Here is a 21525-nt window from a genome sequence, read left to right on the forward strand (position 1 = left end):
CATAATTCAGAGGTACTTTGGGGTTATATTCACTGTAACTGTGGACTTACTATGGTTTCTCACAGGCCTGAGGACAGTTTGGAATAGACACAAATTACAAACGATCTCCAAGTTCTGTTTCACTAACAACATGCGGTTTCTGAGAAATCAGGCCAAACAAACGCAGCCAACACTCAGAAAAATCCCCGTAGAGCCATCTAATCGCTGACCTTGCCTTGCAGTTTCAGTTTCCCATCCTCAGTTTTGGCAAACCTCTTCCACTTTTAGTTTGTGTTTCACTTTAATCCTCCGCTCTCAGTGCAGAGAGGTGGTGGTGGAGAGAAAAGAAACCCCCAGGAGGGGTAAGGAAGTATGTCAGAGAGGAACACAGCCAAAGTAAGGAGCAGAACTGGAACTCTTACCAAGTTCTCATCCAAGCAGCTTTCTCACCAGCTCTAAAAGATCTCTGCTACTGATTTCACAGTTAAGGTAAGATTGGGGCAAGGATGGAGAAAGATTCATAAGCGTCAGCACGTTTTAAAAATAGTCTGTCCATGATAGGGTGCAGCTGAGCCTGATATAGACCATCAGACCTCATTAAAGAGTAAATCGTGGTGTCAGGCAGCAGAATTCATGAAGCGCCAGCTACATTTGCTTACTGCTGAATTAGACACAATTATGTGTGCAGGCTAAACCAAGAGTTTGAGTCTGAAGAACATTTTTCTTCCTTTGCCACCTTCTGATCTATAAGGATCATAATTGCCACGTGAGTAGCCTTTGTCTTTGGCAAAACCTGATTAAGTTAGTTCAAACTGCAGCCTGAAAATTTTAAGAACTATGACTATAATATTTTCATGGGAAACAGCAGTGAATGAGGTGCAATATAAATAACTTGGTTATATTGTTAAGGGCAAAAAAAGAAAAAAGTTGAAACTCAGAATGCTGAATGAAGAGGTTTCATGAAAATAGCTATACAGTTTTAGTTAGGGTCTTGTACGTTGTTTGGAGATAGATTTCTTTCTTTAGAAATAGCCCTGAGTCAACTAGCTTTTGATTTCCCAGCACCCCCTCGTTCCACTAGGCCTGTTGTGTTGGATTCTGCTTCTCCCGCTCTATGGAGCCTCCACTATTACGATTCACTTAATACCACAGTTGCTCAACTTGACCCCTCAAGATTGTCTGGTGGCTTTGTTTACTCTCTGGAATTCTCTCCTTTGAATTTCTTATCACAGCACAGGCTTCATGCATTTCCTTCTTGTCTGATTTCCATTGATCTCCTTGAGAAGAACCTTCTCTTCCTCCAAACTCAAACCCAAAACATCATGAAACAAAACAAAAGCAAAAAGAAACAATGAAAATAAAACAAAACCCAACTAGAATTGTATGGCTGAAAACAGCGATGTTTTCTTCTAGAAACCCCATCACTAGCACATCTGACGCTTTTCTCCTTTATTTCTCGTGCTTTCTGTCTCTACATCTTTTGTTCCTCTGCTGCTGCTCTCTCTCCTTTTTAAGCTAGCATTTATTCTGATGTAAATAAATATTTGTTTAATTACTTCCATTTTTCTAAAACTGGCTTGCAGTGTTGAGTAAAATGCCAAGGTCACACAGATAGCCAGTTGCAGTGTTGAGATTGGAAATCAAGTCTCCCTGACTTCAAAGCCAAAATTTATATTTGTGTTTGTGTTTTGATGTGTTCTTGAATTGCTTTTATTTGGAAAAGTTCATGGGACGCTAACAGTTAGGGAGAATGCATCTCAGTGCACACATCACAGACTGAGTTATGAATGGCAGAGCAACCGTTACGTATGGGGCTGGAACACATTGAATCTGCAAAGATGTTTTGGAGATTGGGCTCTCCTAAAAGCATTAAAGATGTCATCCAGATAACATTTGGGGACAATGTGTAGAATACAGTTGGCCCTTCATATCTATGGGTTTCAAGTCCAAGGATTCAACCAGCCATGCTTGTGAAACCTGCAGATACCGAGGGCCAGCTAAGGGAAGTGAGCATCTGCGAATGTCAGTATACTCAGGGGTCCTGGAATCAATCCCTCAGCAGATACTGAGGGATGACTGTACTTTTATTAATATAGATACACAGCTCTAACATTATTCATTAGGAGGTATGAAAATTTAGACAAATAAGTTCCCTCTCCCATTAGTGACATCATGTCAAAGCACAAGAGATTGTAAGCCCCCAATATCTGCAAATAGATTTGTTTTTCTAGTTAATTATAGATCATCACTGCCAGGTCCTCATATCTTTGTAATCTAAAACTGATTATGACCTCTGCTATATACAAATCAGCCAACCAGAACTCTACAAATATAAGGTGCCAATATTGCTTTGGAAGTGGATTAGACTAAAAATAGACCTGGCATTTGAGTCTGTAAAATCTCGCAGAATCCCCTCTTTCTGGCTCCGGCTTGGCCTGGGCATTCCCTGGCTCCCATGACCTGTTGCTACGCCATTTGCAAAGGATCTCCTATTCTCTGCTCCCAAGCACTTTCTGTTCTATTTGTCGGTCACCTGGATGATCTCCAGTGCATTGGCTATAAGTAAGGAGGGAGAATAGGTTTTTACAATTTTAAAAAAGGAGTTTTTATAGCCCTAGTAATGGAATCCAGACTTTTTCATTGTAGGATTTCAGTGAAAGTAAAAGTCAAGTAGATGGTGGATTTTTACTAGCCCTAAATTAGAGAAAACCATGTTGATATGGAATAAAAGCAAGACGTGTAATATAACGAATAGTGGTCATAAAGGTTCAAGCTGGGGACTTAGGGAGGTAAAAACTAAGAAACAGAAGAAGCCAAAAGCCAATGGAGAAGAGTCAGATTCAAACCAGCACTCAGGAAATGGTTTTCTATATGGCCACTGAATATTTAAGAACAGTGGGGTAGACTATAGTCTACCTCTGAGGGGCCTGGGACTTATTGTACAATGACCTTCTTTGCTGTCTTTTTTTAAAATTTCTTCAGAAACTTAGGCCATGCTGAGTAGTATATATCCAGCTTCAGGAAGTGAAATGACTTTCTCTGCTTGAAGACTGGAAATTCCAGTCCATCCCATCTCTTCCTTTGCAGACAAGGTCACACCCTGGACATGGCCCAAAAGATCCACATGCCAGAACCCCTGTGCCTCATTGAGAACACCAAAGGGCAACTAGTGGCTAATCCGAAAGCTCTGAAGATCCTGTCTGCCATTACACAGCCTGTGGTGGTGGTGGCTATCGTGGGCCTCTACCGCACAGGCAAATCCTACCTGATGAACAAGCTGGCTGGGAAACAAAAGGGTGAGTGGCACCAGCAGAGCTCTGCCGAGCCCCTTCTGTGCACTCACACTGCTGACATTGAGCATGGTGATGCTAAGAGAGAAAGTTGGAAGATGGGGAGGAATATTGAAAGCTAATGTTTGGGCCACAGCTGGCTAATTATCTTCTGGGAGATAAAAGGCAAAGGTCTATACCTGACATATCACCTCTTTGCTTTTCTTTTCTTTTCTTTCCTTATTATCTTCTTGGAAAAAGCATAATATTTTCCAATCATAAGGAGTAAGATATCAGTGAAATAACTTTTATATACGTGTAATTAAAAACTATTAAAATTTTGGTAGCATGATATTCTTGTAAAAACAGCCATTAAATTTCCAACCTACAGTGCTTGATGTTCTTATTTTCCCCATGCCTCTGTTGTAACTCAGATCAATACTGGGTAGACACTCTGCCACCTCCTCATCTTGCTTCCCTTCAACCCTAGCTCGGTTGTCAACAGTCTCCAGCTTCCAGACCCCCTCCTCTATTTCAACCTCTCCACTCCCCTTGCAGGCTTCTCAGTTGGATCCACGGTGCAGTCTCACACCAAGGGGATCTGGATGTGGTGTGTGCCTCATCCCGAGAAGCCAAACCACACTCTAGTTCTCCTTGACACCGAGGGCCTCGGGGATGTAGAGAAGGTAAGGAACAGGGACTCCTTTTTGATTAGCCTCCTTGCTTCTGAACATTCTATACACAGGGAGATTTTTATTTTGGTACTTTCATTTGGCTAGTGTATATCTTTTTTTCCTCCCATTCTATTTTTTCTTTCTTTTTTTTGAGGAAGATTAGCCCTGAGCTAACATCTACAGCCACTCTTCCTCTTTTTTTTTTTTTGCTGAGGAAGACTGGCCCTGAGCTAACATCCGTGCCCATCTTCCTCTACTTTATATGTGGAATGCCTACCACAGCATGGCTTGCCAAGTGGTGCCATGTCCGCACCCGGGATTAGAACCAGCGAACCCCAGTCTGCCAAAGCAGAAGGTGCGCACTTAACCACTGTGCCTTGGGCCACCCCCATTCCATTTCTATTTTTAATAGTTAAAGTTTGGAAATCTGAAGTGAGAAAAATATATTGATAAGCCAGATCATAATTGAGAGACCACACTAACGTGGAGCTGGGCTACACATTTGGTTGATGTGTAGTTAACCAAAATGCAGAAAGGTTTTGCAATTAAAATTGCTGTTAGGAGGCTGATCCTGCAGAGAATAGTGCTTAGCAGTGGGCTATGGGTCAGAGAAGCTTGAGTTCAAATCAGGGCTCTGGCCTTGAGACCCTGACTTTGACAAGCGAGAGTAAGTCTCCCCTAATCTTTTATTTTCCCTTTGGTCGTATCTATCTTATCATTTGAACAGTAGATACATGGGCTTTTTCCACTTCTATGCTGGTTTAACTATCAGTCTATGGGGGAGGGAGGAGCTTTGATTTGTGGCACTTGCCAGTTTTCGAAATACTCCCATCGCAGCTGACTCCAAGCTACCAAAGCGAAGTCACTAACTCAGCTTCTGACAAGATGTACACAGTCAGCTCTCGTGAGCTGGTATGAGCTGGCTCCAGCACACAACTGCATCTTTCCCTGGAATTTCCTTTTTTTTATGTTTTCATTTTGCTTTTGATTTGTCACAAAATTCAAACTGGTCAACCTCAATTCGTGCTCTAGTTTTCTCATCTGTAAGATGGAGACAGTAGTTATAAACCTATCTCACAGCATTGTTTTGAGTTTAGATAAGATCAGTAATGTGAACTGACCTGTATATGATAACTACTTGATAAAATAGATGGATGTATTTTGTGTTTAGGCCACCTTTGTTTTACACAACTGAAAATTTTGATTTTAAGTATTCTGGTTTCCCCGCTCACTTTGACTATCCATTTTGCGAATACCTAACTAGTTATAAGAGGGCTTGGTGAGTTAACAATATATAGTTCCATATAAAATTATCAATGCTAATGACAGAACTATTCTATTTAAAGTTCATGCGTTTCTCATAATCATTTTTGTTTGTCTTATTTGACATTTGTAAGTCTGAGGCCTATTTGTAATGATTGCTCATCTGGGAATGCCATGAGAAATGACTTCAATGTGTTCTGACTTCTAGGGTGACAAGAAGAATGATACCCAGATCTTTGCACTGGCGATACTGCTGAGTAGTACTTTTGTGTACAATACCATGAACAAAATTGACCAGCAGGCTATCGACCTATTGCAGTATCCTTTTGTGGTCCAGGATGGCACCAAAGCCAGGGAGAACTCCTCTATTTACCAGCTGTGTCTATGAGGCTGTGAATCAAACACAAAAATGAAAACATGATAAACATTACAAGTATAAGAAAAAAAGTCCTTAAATTTACCGATGAAATGAGGAATTGGTTACAACCCAAAGAGAATACAAAGGTATGGGGAGTCATGGAATTGACTATGGGCTTAGATGCAGCCCTATTTCCACCAGTTTTCCTTAACCGCGTGTTAGCTATGTGACAGAACTGTCAAATCTGCTCAGGACAGTATCCTCACCCGATGGTGGTGGGGTTGAAGATGCAGCTGACTCGGTGAGCGTCTGTCCAGACTTAGTGTGGACTCTGAGAGATTTCTACCTAGCCCTGGAAGCAGATGGGCAACTCGTCACAGCAGATGAATACCTGGAGAATTCGCTGAGGCAAAAGCAAGGTAACAGCGACTTCAGTTTTGGAAAGAGGGGGAAAAGTAACACAAGAAATTATCTCTTGCGAGTTAGTGGTTAAATTTATAGTTTCCTATATTTACTTACCTGGCTAAACTACCAAAGAAATAATTAATAATATTAACTTAAAGTGAACTAATAGATTCAATGTTAAATTGTATTATGTTGCTGTTCTTGGAGTGAATTTCTTTTCCTTTTTCCTTTCCCTGATTGGTTACCTTTTAACTTTTCACTTAGGGTTTGTGAAGATGTATTGAAATAAATAACATCAGGTGGAAGGCACAATTATTTGTGGGAAATAGATTAAAATGAATGTTAATCCTATACTAAGTAAATCCAATTTTTCCTTCTCGAGGCACCGATAGAAGTCTCCAAAATTTCAATTTGCCCCGTCAGTGTATACAGAAATTCTTTCCAAGAAAGAAATGCTTTATTTTTGACTTGCCCACTCACCGGAAGAAGCTTGCCCACCTCGAGACACTACATAATGATGAGCTGGATTCTGACTTTGTGCAACAAGTGGCAGAATTCTGTTCATACGTCTTCAAGCATTCCAAGACTAAAACCCTTTCAGGAGGCATTAAAGTCAATGGACCTCGTGAGTACCTTTTTTAGGATTTTCCTTCAATTCAACATAAAGAATAAGGCATGGTTCTAAGTTTCTCCTTCTACTGTCAATGCTGAAAATGCATAGTCAGTTACTACCAAGAAAATCATATGTATCATATTTATTGAATTCCAGAGATTCCCAAAACTATTTCTAGTGCTTTTTTAGTAATGCCTCTAAAGTAGAATAAAATAGGAATGTAACCTGAAGAAAACATCAAGTTAAAGGAGTTCTACCCATAAATGTTCCACTGTGGAGTTAGACTAACCCACATGGGTTGGCAGCATTTGTTCCACCAGTATAGTGAACACTTATTACGTGTCACAGTTTTCAATAGGCACAAGATAAGGAAGATAATGCATTCTCTGTAGAAATGGAATTTACTTGACACAAACATTAAACAGACAGAAGCCCAAGTTGTCTAGAACCCTTAAAGAAATCTAAGCAGACTGCTTGGTCCAGTTTCTCCTAAAGACTGTATGTCTCAGAACTCTGTAATTTACTGCTACACTCTAGAGGGAAGCTGAGTGCAAACAAAAGTGTGCAAAGGGCTAGGAAGACCAACAGGAAAGTTCCAACAAACACTAAAGGCCACCTGGTCTAATTTGCTCACTTTGTGCTTTTTCAGAGGGTAACACTCACACCAGCTTTACATACTGAAGTGGAAGAGAAGAGGGCATTCTGAAGGGAATAGAAAACTGAGGAACAGGGAAAGAGAGTAAAGAGGCAAAGGGCTTATAGCATTCTAATCAAATGAATATGAATAACTTTCTATAACCATTCCCTCATTTCTCAATGGAAAAAGGATGAAATGTGGATGATCACATAGGTTTTGAGATTTCTCCTTTGAACACTTTCTTTTCCCAAAGAAAGACTTGGCTTCTTGGTCACACAATTTTCCGAAGGAACTTATTTGGGCCACTTGAACACTGTGCAGAATGCCAGAAGAGTTCAGGCAAGGCATTGTGAAATTAACATTCCGAGAATTACCCAGTTTAGAGCATGCTCTATTTCTCTGCAAATAATACAAGCATCTCTTTCCCGGGTGAAGAATTAGAGAGCCTGGTGCTGACCTATGTCAACGCCATCAGCCATGGGTATCTGCCCTGCATGGAGAACTCAGTCTTGGCCTTGGCTCAGATCAAGAACTCAGCAGCAGTGCAAAAGGCCATTGCTCACTATGACCAGCAGATGGGCCGGAAGCTGCAGCTGCCCACGGAAACCCTCCAGGAGCTGCTAGACCTGCACAGGGCCAGTGAGAAAGAAGCCATTGCAGTCTTCATGAAGAACTCTTTCAAGGATGTGAACCAAAGTTTCCAGAAAAAATTACGGGTAATTAATTTCTTTAGCTCTATTTAATGGGGCTTACAGGCAATAAAAGGCAAAGTATTCTTATGAAAGGCAAAATGAGGACTTTTAAGGAAAATAATTTTTACCAGACTTGAAAATAATGACTATCATTCATATGATCAAGATATCACTTTTATTTGAAAAACAAACAAACAAATAAACATGCAACTACTCTGGCCCCTATAGATTTTGAAACTTTCACACACACACAACACATCTTACCATGTTACATCCATGGACTAATTTCTTAAAAGTAATCTTGTTCCTTAAAAAATTGTATTCATAAAGTATTAATTAACTTTCCTTTTTTATTAATCAAGCATACAGAATTACCAGATGGATCTACAAAAAGATTATGCCTCCAGTTTAATAGCATACACTCATGTCATTCTAGCTAATTATTCCATTTCACCTCCTTATTGGGAATCCCAGGCCCAATATAATACTGAACCAGGAATGGTTGTAAAACCATAGGTTGTGTTTTAATATTTGGGCATGAGCCTAGAGACCTGTGGTCTGAAGAGCACATCTAAAGCAGAAGTAGCAAGAGAAAGGGGTTTCAGGAGATTTCAAACACAAAAGTAAAGCCATTTTTTCTAGCATGTATCATCCTTGGAACTTTTCTAGGTTTGGTAGAAAGGATATAGTCTTGCTTGGAGTCTTGTAGTTTCTAGAAACAATACAGAGATTCTCTTTGAGCATCATTTCTAGAGATACTGAAGTGTTGCTGTCATCTTTTCCATGAACATTTGTCCCTTTGAAGACCCAGCTAGAAGCAAAACAGGATGACTTTTATCAACAGAACTTGGAGGCATCACTGGATCGTTGCTCAGCTTTACTTCAGGATCTTTTCAGTCCCCTAGAAAGAGCTGTGAAGCAGGGAGTTTATTCACAGCCAGGTGGGTATCGTCTCTTCATTCAGAAGACAGAAGAGCTGAAGGCAAAGTACTATCGGGAGCCCAGGAAAGGAATTCAGGTATCCCTAGTTTACGTATTAATTGTGGGAAATTGCAGAAGGGTTTCTTTCAAAAGCCAGTGAAGATAGGGAGAAAGTATTTATATTCTACTGATAGCTGTGGAGTTAAACTGAACTGTCACCATAATCACCAGACTTTTATTGCAACTATCAACATTCATTTAAACAAAGGGACATTTTGGGTTACATAGGACTCAATCCTGATAATTGAAACTAACAGGAAAAAATGGTAATTCATTGGCTTACATAAACTAAAAGAAAAACGTTTGAATTTAGTTGAAGTATAGCTACGTTCAGGAGTTTAAACAACATCAATTTTCCCCCTTTCTTCTTTCTTTCCACCACCACTTCAGTTTTCTGTTGTTTTCCTCACTATTGCCCTCATTCTCAGGTAGGCTCACCCCACATGACAGCAAAGAGGACACCAACAGCTCCAAGCTTAGCTAGTTCTTTGTGCCCTCAATCTCAGGGGAGAGACAGCATCTTTCCCAGCTCCCAAATCAGTCTTTAAACACCCAAGTTGCAGTATTTTCCCATCTGTACCCAAATCCTTTGCATCTAGTGGCCCTGGATGCTCTGATTGGCCAGCCCAGAGCTTGTGCCCAGCTCTGTGACAGAAGAGGCTTGACTGACAGTTCCATTAGGTGCAGGCTGTGCACTTCCGGGGAGGAAAATATGCTGGGAAGAAAAAGAAATAAAGAGATTTAAAACATTCCTAACCACCATTTCCTACTTCTAACTGCATGTTTTTGGGGTTTCTAGGCTGAGGAAGCTCTGCAGAAATATTTACAGTCCAAGGAGGCTGTGAGCAATGCCATCCTACAGACAGACCTGGCTCTCACTGCGAGGGAAATGGAGATGGAAGGTGAGAAGAAAATGGAAGAGAAGTAAGATAGAAATTGCTACACATTTTAAATTAATTTGGCCTGGTTCACCTGGGATCACTAAACTAGAGCAAAAATGTCAAAGGTGACTCTTAGCTCCTCAGGATGTACCTGAGCAGGGCATTACTATCAGCTACAGCATGGGTTCCTGGAAGGGAAAAATGGCCCCCAGGGAATTTTCTCTAGGAAGTAGCAGGAATAATAAATAAGAGCTGGAGGCAGAAGGAAGGGGTACTTAAATCCTAAAGATGTTCGTCATTTTCTTCTTTCTCAGAGGCACGTGTGAAGGCAGAGGCTGCAAAGGCTCAAGCACAAATGTTGGAGGCAATTCAAAGGTGGAACCAACAAAGGATGGAAGAGAGGGAGAGACTCTACCAGGAACAAGTGAGACAAATGGTGATGAACAGAGCCTACCAGTTGGCACAGTATCAGAGGGCCCAGGAACGTCGGCTCCAGGTATGCATCAATTATTTCATCTAGGATTTTAATCATCTCTCTCCTCTCTGTACTGATGAGAGCATGAAGCAGTGATAAAGGGCAAGAGGCAGCATACTACCATGGCAAAGACTCTGGAGTCAGACAGCCCCCTAAGCATCCTCACTCCACCTCTTACTAAACACATGGTTTTGGCAAGTTACCAATCTCCACTATGCCTTAGTTTCCACTGGTGGAGAATGGGATGGTAATAACACCTATTTTATAGGGTTATTTTGATAAGTAAATGAGTCAATACTTGTATGCAGAAACCACAAATAGCTTGGCACAGAATAAGCACTACAATTTGTTAAATAAAATCCAAGACCATGTCCAATCCACAATAATTACCTTTTTACTGCTATCTTGTTAATTGCTCTAAGCAACCTTTTCCTTTGGTCATAGATTACCTTGTTAAATTAATTTCATGTTACTGTGTCTACGCTCCTGTCCTTACCTTAATTATCGCTGGAGTTTATTTCATCCAGTCCTTTATTATTATCATCACTCAATAAGCAGTGGTTTCTATTTACCAAGCACTACATAAAGTACTTTACGTGCATTCTTTCATCTAGTCTGCTCAGTGTGACACAAAAATATTATGTTCCTAATTTTCTGATTAGAAAAATAAGGTCCCAAAGAGATAGCTAAATGTGAATATCACACAGTCTGGCAACTTATCAAAGTGCCTCCCCAGTGAGTGGGATCTGCAATGCTTTTGTTTCTGCAAACCTGGCATGAAATTCTTATGTGAGCATCCCTATGAGACAAAGGACACCCTAGCCCTCCCCCAGGGGGCCAGTCTACCTGTAGGCCCTAGTTTTCCATGTACCGCTCCAAGACATTTTTGAGATTACAGCCACGTGCAGAAGGGCAGGATACTCAATCTGACTTTCCTGATCTCCTCACTCTTTCCTTCTACTTCTGTCCTGTAACTGTGGAGATCTGGAACAAATTCCTTTGTCTAAGGTTCAGACTCCTCACCTGATTGTGGCTGTCACCTACAGATCTACTTTATCAGCCTTTCCTCATAGAACTATATTTGACATTTCCCTGTGTATAAATCAGAACTGAAGTCAAGATGTGATCCAAATTGCCCAAGAAGGAAGGGGGAAGGGGCCTCAGGATGTAATTCTTGGGACAACAATATTTCAGGGATCAAGAGATGACAATGTTTCTGTAGCTAGAGAGGAGATAATGGGAGAAGAATTACGCAAGTAGGAAGCCACAAATGACAGATAAAATGGACATGAACAGAAAGGAGGAATTCAGGAACTGTCTTTTGTTACTGATGGGTTAGAATAAGTAAGGAAAAGTCAATGATTTGAGCTTTCTTTCCCCAGTGATCTGGACATTACTTTTTGCTAAGCTCTATAGTTTTGTTTATCACTCTTTAGGAAGAGGCTGAAAAGCTCAAGGAGAGACACCAAGCCGAAAGCAGAAGACTTCAAAATGAGATCCAGGATCTCCAGAGGAATGTGGCCCCACCAGACAATGACACATGTATCTTACTCTAAAGAGCTAAACATCAGAACTTCCTTTTCTTGTTCACTTTCACTGAAGACAAAGGAACAAGAAGTTATAGAACTTGAGACAATCACCATTTAAATAAACTTCGTAATGATTATATTGAACTTCTGTACTGAGTATAAGGTTATGATGCCCATAATTGGTAAAATGTGCGTTTCAATAGTTCAGTAGCTTAAATGATGATCACTTCCTTAAAGGGATTATGAATGTATAATAAGGGACATTTTATCATTGCTTCTATTTGGGAGTGATATTGGGCTGGTTCTATCAGGAGAAGCTTTCTCTTGTACCCCAATGCCACCCCTCTAATTTTTCATATTAGTCTCAGGGTACAATTGAAGTGACCTAGGGGGTGGTATCCTCAATGAACTAAGACAAGTGGACTTGACCAAAGTTTTGGGCTCAGGTGGGCATCACTCCTGCCAAGTAGTCAGGTGCTAGATGCCATCAGAAGGAGGCACTGATGGTAAAGACAACTAACCTACCTTCCTAGTGGGGACAATGTAGTTCTCGACCGGGTGGAGGCTGCTCAGTGTATGGCAAGGATGTGACTCCTGGTTATGTTCAGTGGACACTCTGCTTAGAGAGATTCCAAGCTATAAGCAAATAACGTCATAATGAGATAGACGTGCTCCGGAAGATGGCAGGAACTACCAGCATGGAAATGTGTCATAGGCTGGAGGGCTAAAGAAGACTTTTCCTTCTTGTTACATTCAACAAGGGCATGACTTAAACAGGACATTTTATACCAAGAAAAAATTTATATTGGACTTAACTGTGTATTTTGTCTTTACAATCCTTTAGTGCCTGTAAAGAAATGGTATAAGGAATGCCAGATATTACGCCAAAAAATCTGATAGGGCTCATTTAATGTATGCTTGCTCATAATGCTAAAGTTAAACGATCTTAAACCTTTGTAATCACATATTAAAGCCTAACAATTTTTCTCAAAAACTATGGATTATATAAATATGTCTGTTTGCACATATTTTTAACCATAAATAACTGTAATTAAAAAAAAATAACTCTACTGCTTTGTTTCTATTTTCTTCAATAGTTAAAAATTTAGGGAAGCCTTCTGAATTTCCCTAAGGAGATTAAGAATTACTCTAAGAATTACTTTAAGGCTGGAAATAAAATACCCTTTCATTTGTTTTTTGTTTCTTTGTTTTATCTCTAGTAAAATAGTTTTTAGAAAGTATAGAAACATTACATAGAGTTCTATTTTGTTTCCCTTTAATTGCTTACTTATTCATATAAGGAATTTCCCAGTTGTGCTCGATTATAGGAACTTGAACTTTCTTAGTTGCTCAAAATATGATTTCCTTATTTACGGAAGAAAAGCAGATGAATTTTAATGTCTGCCCTGTTTTCTGTTCCTTGAAGACTTTTACCATGTTGAACGTCCCAGTGCTGCTCAGCTGTATTTCTAGACTTGAGCTGAACTTCAGAAGCTATTAAAGACCACAGCATATCTGCCTGAGCATTTGCCTAACAATACTCTGTAACTGCCTTTCCAAGCTGTACAATTCATAAGGATAAAATAAAATACATTTTAAAATCCAAGGAAATCTCACGGTTGCAAAAACAACTCCATCTTCAGATTAAATATTGATTTTTACTACCTTTCTTATAGAGATTTAAAAAAAAAACAACTTGAGACGAAGCAAAATTAAGTTACTTATCTAAGGTTCCAAGCTTGGTACTGTTAGCTTGGATCATATTACAAAGCACCTGATTTCTAGTCTAATACTTTTCCTATTAAAGCTCAGGAAACATTACAGGCTTTTAGAACCTACATGTTGCTTTCACCAGTGGAACACGAACCTTCCTCCCTACCAGCATACCTGCCTCCCACTCATCCCAAATATTCTGATCTCATGGGACAGAGGTGCTCATTGGATACAAAATGACAAGGAAAGCTACTTCAAGGTGAACACTGACAGTGTCCCGAAGCTACCGAGAACTACACCACATTTTCTGTCCTTTACAGTGCTTCTTTGGTGAGGTCAACTGATTAAGTTTTAAATGTAATGAAAAAGCAAGGACACAGATTCTCTCCTTGAACCTCTATAAGGACGGCAGCCCTGCTGACACCTTGATTTTAGCCCTGGGAGACTTCTGACTTCCAGAACTGTAAGATCATTAACTTTGTGTTGTTTTAAGCCACGGTTTGTAGTAATTTGTTATAGCAGCAATAGGAAAATAATGTAACTTCTTTATTAATTAACGTTATCAATTGCTATTAATATCAGCTAATATTTATTCAGGGTTTATTATGTACCAGTTATGAGCACTGTAATCATTCACTTACTGCTCATAAAAACTTGATGAATATTTATTAGTTTTATTAAAATTATTATTAACAATATTCGTGATATAATTTATTACCATTATTATTATTACAGTTATTGTTTTCTCTTCTTTGTGAAGTTGAGGAAATTAAAACATTGGAATTAAATAAATTGTCTAAGGACAAGGCCGCAGATGGCATTTTGACTCTAGACCCCGACACTCATGATCTTGTGATATGCTCTTTCTTAGATAGGAAAATATAGAAATATTGAATAATATTCTAAAATTTAGGAATGAAGGCTACAACAATTAAAATAGAAAGCATAGTTTCAAAATAGTCTAAAAGAATTTAACACAAAAACAGACAAAGAAATCCCCGAAAAGAAGTGGAGAAAGTATGGTATTGATTCTTGAATAAACTGATCATCAACAAAACAGAAAGTCCAAATAAAAGACTGTATGCGAATTATATGGGTTAAAGGTGGACTTCTTCATAGGTTTAGACAAGTGGATGGCCATTTGGAAAAAAATGAAATCGAATCCAGACCTCACACAATACAGTAGAAAAAATCCAAATTAATTTAAAAAATTAAAATATAAAAATCCATTTGAGGGAACTGAGTATATATTCTTCACAAATCTATAGAGAGGAGGGCCTTTTTCTTTCTTTTTTTTTTTTTTGATGAAGATTAGCCCTGAGCTAACATCTGCCACCAATCCTCTTTTTTTGCTGAGGAAGACTGTCCCTCAGCTAACATCTGTGCCCATCTTCCTCTACTTTACATGTGGGATGCCTGCCACAGCATGGCTTGACAAGTGGTGCCATGCCCGCACCAGGGATCTGAACTGGCGAACCCCATGCCCAAGCAGAATGTGCAAACTTAACCGCTGCATCACTGGGCTGGCCTGAGGGGAGGGCCTTTTGAAATGTGACTCAAAACTCAGATGACATATGAATTAACAAAAGTAATGTTAAATGTGACTACATAAAAGTAAAAAACCTCCCTCACTTTTGGGCAAAGAAAATGATGAGCAAAATTCTTTTAAAAATGGCACACTGGGAAAAATATTTGCAACTAATGTCACCAATACCTACTCTCCCAAATATATAAAGGGATCTTGAGGGGAAGATCACAAAAGATATGAACAAACAATTCACAGAAAAAAATAAAATAGCATATAAACATATGAAAAGATACTCTGCTTTCATCATAATAAGAAAAATGCAATTGAAAGTACATTGAGAAATCATTTCTAGTCTGTCAGCTTGGCCAAAGTTCACAAGTTTGACAGTACATTCCACTGGCAAGATTATGGAGTGATGGACACTGTTTTATATTACTAATATAAATGAAAATTGTTTCAATATCTAAAGAAGGGAATCTGACAGTTTCTATCCAAATTGCAGATACTTCTGGGCAACTAGTCTACAAATAACTCTGCACTTGTATGAAGTAAAATATATACAAGGTCATTCACTGAAGATAATGTTTGGAATTGAAATGAGAAACAACCCCAACACCCATCTATAAGTAACTGGACAAACCAACCATAGAATAGTAAACATTTGAATTAGGAATAAGAAAGCTCTCTGTATACGAATGTGGAAAGCATGGCACTCTCAGGTGGCTGGCTTCCAAGACAGAGCGTTTCAAGGAGCAAAAGCAGAAGCTAAAGATGTCTTAAGACCCAGTCTTGTACTCAACACCACTGCTGCTGTATTCTAGTGATAGCTTACAGGGCCAGTCCAGATCCAAGGCAAGAAGAAATGGAATCTACCTCTCTATGCAAGGAGGCGCAAGAAATTTGCAGCCATTTTTAATGCATCACTGATGCATCTACAGAACAGAGATGGCAGAGTGATCTCAGCATTCAAAGATTAAGTAAGGCAAAAGCTCATCTGCCTTTTGGAACATTGACTTTGCATAGAGACAAGTGACCTGTGGAGAGATTTCTTACTACTCAGACTCACAAAGTGCTATAAAGACTGGTTCAAAGAACCAAGGAACCAGAGGTTACTCCTTAGCACCTGCTAATATTTACTTTTGAAGTTTTATTTTTTATTACTTTAATTAAGGCAGAACCCCAAATAATATAAGCTTCATGATATCAAAATCCAGATATGCCTTAGAATAAGTAGAGAAAAAACTGGGAAAACTCTGCAACAAAATCATGGTGATTATGTCTGGACTATAATATTAGGGATTTTTTATGTAAGCACAGACATATACGTATTTTTATTGTTTTGAAAAGAGCACTCATTTTAACTACAGAGTATTTTAAAAGGGTGTGGAAAGAGGAAAGGAAAAAATAAAAGTAAAAGCTACCAAAAACCAAACCTTCCCTCCCCGCCCCCCAAACCCATTTGAACAAGAAACAGAAAAACCACAAACCTCTTTCCTGACAAAGTACCTCTAAGAGACAGGCTGTGAAAAATTCTCCATATACTGTTACTGGCTCACAGTTAAGCCTGCTGCTCTGTGTTCATTGTGGAGCCAAGGAAACCTGAGGCAACTGTGAAAGAAGGATGGGCCTGAGTTTTCAAAGCCAGGTGTAGAGGAACCGAGAGGACTTGCCACCGAAAGGACTTGGTAAAAATAGTTGAAAACGCCAACGTTTAAAGCCACAAAAGAAGAGCGTCTCCTCCGATTTCAGTTCTTCTCATCCCCACCCATTACAGGTTGGCTGTAATATCCGGCTTGATTTTCAGCTTCTAAAAACAACAGTCCGGATCATGGGGAGCCAGACGCAGGAGGAGAGCGCTAGGCGCGAGCGAGGGCAACGGAGAATTGCCCCCTGACTGCAGCGTCCGCGCCACGTAAATTCGCTCCTAAACTTTACCTTCCAGGCACATTTCCAGTGACTAACCACCGCAACAGCAAATGCCCAAGTGCACATGCCACCTTGGCGGGCGCAGACCCCACACCAGCAGGTGGGGAAGGCAGGGGGAAGGCAGCATGGGAGCCCGATGGCGGGCGGCCTGCGGGGCTCTTTGCTCCGGGCAGCTCGGCGTGAACGTTTGGACCAGAGGCGGTTGCAAGGCGACAGCGCGGCCACCGTGTCCCGAGAATGCGCTGCTCCTCCTCGGGCATCTCCGCAGGGCTGCATAAAAAGCTCTGCATGGGAGGAGTGCATCCCACTCTCAACTGCGGAAAGGGGGCATAAGTTCTTTCTCGGAATGAGGGACCAAAATCCAGGCCCCTTGCAGAAGTGCTGAGGGGTGTCGTTTCCTCCCACTACCCGTCCCTTCTTCAGACATTTCCCGACTGCCCCCTGCCGGGCATTGGAGAAACAGAGAAAAGATAGCTCTTACCGTACAGACAAGTTAAATCCTGAAGACTGTTTCTTGCTTATTTTTATATTAAATATATTTAGTTCCATAGGTTCTACAAAGCTGTATTATGTGGCATAATTCAATCTCGTTTACACTCACCAACTGTTAAAAATAACTATAAAGTTTACTCCTGTTTATCATGCACTTTAAAAATTTCCTTTATTCTCCTTTTTTTTTTTTTTCTAAGAAGACCAGCTCTGTGCTAACATCCTCACTAATCCTCCTCTTTTTGCTGAGGAAGATCGGCCCTGACCTAACATCTGTGTCTATCTTCCTCTATTTTACATGTGGGACGCCGGCCATAGCACGGCTTGATAAGTGGTGCGACCGTTTCTGCCCAGGATCCAAACAAGCCAACCCCGGCCACCTAAGCGGAGCCTGAAAACTTAATCACTGCACCACCCAGCAGGCCCCTATCGTGCACTTTTTAAATGCATGGTCCGTACACAAACTACATCTGAATTATCCGTGGTACTTGTTGCAAATACTAATTTGGGACATTTTTAATTGTTACTCTAGATAACTTTTATGGACAGTAACTTTTGGAAATTGGTGATTATCTATACAATCTAGTAGAATTATCTCATTCTACTTGTTTAATTTGGAATTAAAAGCTTTGCTTGGATATCCCAGTCCTTCTTTACAGTAAGAAACAAAACAAAACAAAAAACCCCCAAGCAAACAAAAAACCCCCAATCCAAAACTTTGTAATCTCATCTACTCTTCCCCAAAGCTTTTGGAAATATTAACTCTAAGAAAAGAACTCCCGGCTCCATGGTGAGTCATTAAGTTCGCATCTTCCCCTTGGGCGGCCCAGCATTTTCTTGGTTCGGATCCTGGGCACGGACGTGGCACCACTCATGGAGCCATGCTGAGGGAGCGTCCCGCATGCCACAACCAGAAGGACCCACAACTAAAAATATACAACTACGTACTGGGGGGCTTTGGGGAGAAAAAGGAAAAATAAAATCATTAAAAAAAAAAAAGAAAAGAACTCTTCAATTTCTCCTGCTTATAACACACCAGCAAAAGATTCATGTTTTACTCCATACTGCCCCCCCCAACGGCTAAAGTAAAATAAGATGTATTGTACAGAGGAAGTCTGTTAAACCAATTGATGTTTTTTCTTGCAAAAAGATTTTCAGTTACCCTAGATTTCTTGGTATTTTATAGCTTGCAGGACTTATTGACACATATGAACTCACAGCCTCACTTGCTCATTGGAGAAATAGTATATTCATCCTGGAAAATTAAAAGTAGCTTATTAAGAAACTATTTGTTATTCACCTGTATACTAATGAATTAAGAAGGAATAATTGTTCCACCCACAATATCGATAAGAACATTGAGGCTTAAAGAGGTAAGATCCTTTTCATGCTCTTAGGCAACAAGTGATTTGAACCTAAGGTTTGAACCCTGACAGTCTGATTCCAGAATCTGTGCTGTGACAGCCCTCGATGGCTCTGGGTTCCTCTTACCTGGCTCATCTTCCCTTTGTACCCTTCCAGTCAGCCCTTCCTGATGGTCCTCTCCTGCCCCCTTCCTCCTTAGCAGATGTGCCCTCCCCTTACCTGAGGGAGAGCCACATTCTTTAGCTCTGCCTGCTCTCGAGATCACTCCTCCATCCAGCCTGCCTCCAGTGCCCACAGACTCACTAAATCTGTCCTTATTAAGGTGACAGATCTCCTTCATTTTGTCTCTTTCTCAGAATACTCTCTATATAAATTCAAACCCCAATACTCTCTGTCCCCATTTCCTGCTTGTTTTCTCCAGAGCACTTCCCATCACCTAACATAACACATATTTGGGGGTTTTTTGTTTCATTTATTTTCTGTCTTCCCCCACCAGAATAGAGCTTCATGAGGCAGGAATTTCTATTCATTTTGTTGAATCCTGGACACTGAGCACCGAGAACAGTGCTCAGCACAAAGCACGTACTCAGCGTGTGCTTGTTGACTCGATACATAATGACAAACCTAATGATATATTTGATCCTTCTCTTCCATGAACTCCCTAAATGTTTTTTTTTTAATTTTTTTTATTGAGGTCTAGTTTATAGTACTATGAAATTTCAGTTGTACATTAATATTTGTCAAACACCATATAAATGTGCCCTGAACCCCTTGTGCCACCCTCCCTCCCCTTCCCCCGGTAACCACTAAATTGTTTTCTTTGTCTGTAAGTTTGTTTATAGTCCATATATGAGTGAAATCATACAGTGTTTGTCTTTCTCTGTCTGGCTTATTTCGCTTAACATGATGCCCTCAAGGTCCATCCATGTGGCTGCAAATAATAGCAAGCCCTACCTATCCAATGGCATGTATTCTTTTGTGTGTTGTTTGTTTTCTCGTCAAGAAGTTTGTAACAATCATCAATTTTCTTGTATGTATATATAATTTATATATTTTCACCACTTTATAGTGTGCCATTTTATGAAGCTATCACAATTTGTTTCTCCATTTATTATTGATGAACATTGATATTATTCCCAGCATTTATTTTTTATGAACTCAGTTATCATAAATGTTTTTGCAGTTGTATCCTGGTGCGTGTGTACTCAAACTTCCCCTGTGCATTATACCCAGAAGTGGAATTGAAGGTCACAGGGTATGTGTGTCTTTAGCCTTTCCAAATAATATCAAACAGCTTTTCGAACTTTCTATGCAATTTACATGGTTATTAGCAGTGTCTGAGATTTTTCCACATCTTTACCCCCATTTGATAAAGTCAGACATTTCAGCTTTTGCTAATCTAGTAACTGTATAGTCACATATCAAATGCCTCACTATGAATATGTTTGAGACCTTTTCACATATTTATTTGCTGTTTGTATTTTCTGGATTTTTTAGTGCAAAAATTTTATTTCTCCTTTGTTTCTCCTTCCCCCCTACTTTACAAGATCTGAAATTTTACTTAATCCACAGCATTCTTCTTTCATTGTCTGTAATTAGTCATGTAAAATGTGAGGAGAAAAACACTAATCAATTTAAAACTTCAACCCCTCCCCCATTCTTATAGCAAATTTGGCATAAGTCTACAGCATTCACTTAGTTTTGCTGATTGTGATACTGAGGCATACTTTTTTATTTGAGCATCAACGCCTAAACACTTGGCTAATTTACGGTGTTTGGATTGTCACTGATAAATGTCCCAAGGGCCACAAGAAGTTTAAAAGTAGCTTCTAGGTCTTGGACAACTTGCAAGACTGTGCTAATTACTGGCAAGCACTGAGCTTTCCCTTCAATGTATGGTCTTTATGAAAATAAAGAGAATGATAGTTCAGGGTCCAATGCAGCCAGAGCAATGCAAATGTTCTTATTTCTCCCTGATGTGGAGTTTTGTTTTGTTTTGGTTTTTTTGACTTGCTTGTTTCTGAGGGTTCTTACTGATTTTTTTGGGAGAATCTCCCCATTGCTCTATTGAACTTTCTGTCCATTTAGAACATGTCGCCCCTTTTTTTCAAATATATTAATTCCTCTCTGCTCAGCACCACTTGGGGTTGATTGCAGTCCACTGAACTCTCAGGACCCACACTTCCAACACACTTTCTCTCAGTCTATATTTTCTCCTTCCATTGTCCCTTTTGTTTTCTAATCTCCCATTAGCTTCTAAGCAAAATATTTTGTCTTTATCTTTCTTTTCAGGGAATTCTTGATCATCAGTCAGAGAAGACACTTTTCCTTGCTTGGCCCAAATAAATTCTTAGGTTTTATTTGAGAAATTAAAAAATTCAACAAAACTGGAGATAAATATTAGGGAGTTTCAACAATATCCTTTTTATTTTCTACTCAAGATGACGTCAGTAATAGCAAGGCGATTTCCCAGTGGACTAAAATGGTCACTTGAGTCCATCCCAGCTCTAAAATTCCAGCAGCCTCCTAGCTACTCCAGGATCCCAATTCCTAATTACTCCCCATTCCAACACCGTGCTAATTTTTCTAAATATATTTTTGATTTTATTTCAGTCCGTCTCAAAAATTAAGTGATTTTGTTTTCCAATAAATCCTGTTTTCTTAACTAGGCATTCATAGCTTCACATTATGGATCATGTAAGTATATTTCAAGACTCCGTCCTCACTACTCCTCTACTAGAGCCTGTT

At 39.7% G+C, this 21525-nt stretch overlaps 1 protein-coding gene and 1 long non-coding RNA gene across 6 annotated transcripts; one reads left to right on the forward strand and one right to left on the reverse strand.

The window, feature by feature from the left end:
- The first annotated feature begins 217 nt into the window (after positions 1-217).
- On the forward strand, positions 218-12995 carry GBP5 (guanylate binding protein 5). 5 transcript variants are annotated; one of them, XM_005610442.4, is made up of 11 exons: positions 218-468; positions 3067-3275; positions 3807-3934; positions 5394-5503; positions 5766-5962; positions 6331-6573; positions 7634-7914; positions 8696-8908; positions 9671-9773; positions 10067-10248; positions 11664-12826. In XM_005610442.4, exons 2-11 carry the CDS (start codon positions 3086-3088, stop codon positions 11781-11783), a joined length of 1767 nt encoding a protein of 588 aa, XP_005610499.2. In that variant the 5' UTR covers positions 218-468; positions 3067-3085; the 3' UTR covers positions 11784-12826.
- Positions 8047-17359, reverse strand: LOC111773594 (uncharacterized). Its single transcript, XR_002808235.2, has 2 exons — positions 16485-17359; positions 8047-9586 (listed from the first exon to the last, which is right to left on the reverse strand). It is a non-coding gene; the product is annotated as an uncharacterized lncRNA (long non-coding RNA).
- Between the last annotated feature and the right edge of the window lie 4166 nt (positions 17360-21525).

Source organism: Equus caballus, chromosome 5 (assembly GCF_041296265.1).
Source record: "Equus caballus isolate H_3958 breed thoroughbred chromosome 5, TB-T2T, whole genome shotgun sequence".
Taxonomy (NCBI): Eukaryota; Metazoa; Chordata; class Mammalia; order Perissodactyla; family Equidae; genus Equus; species Equus caballus.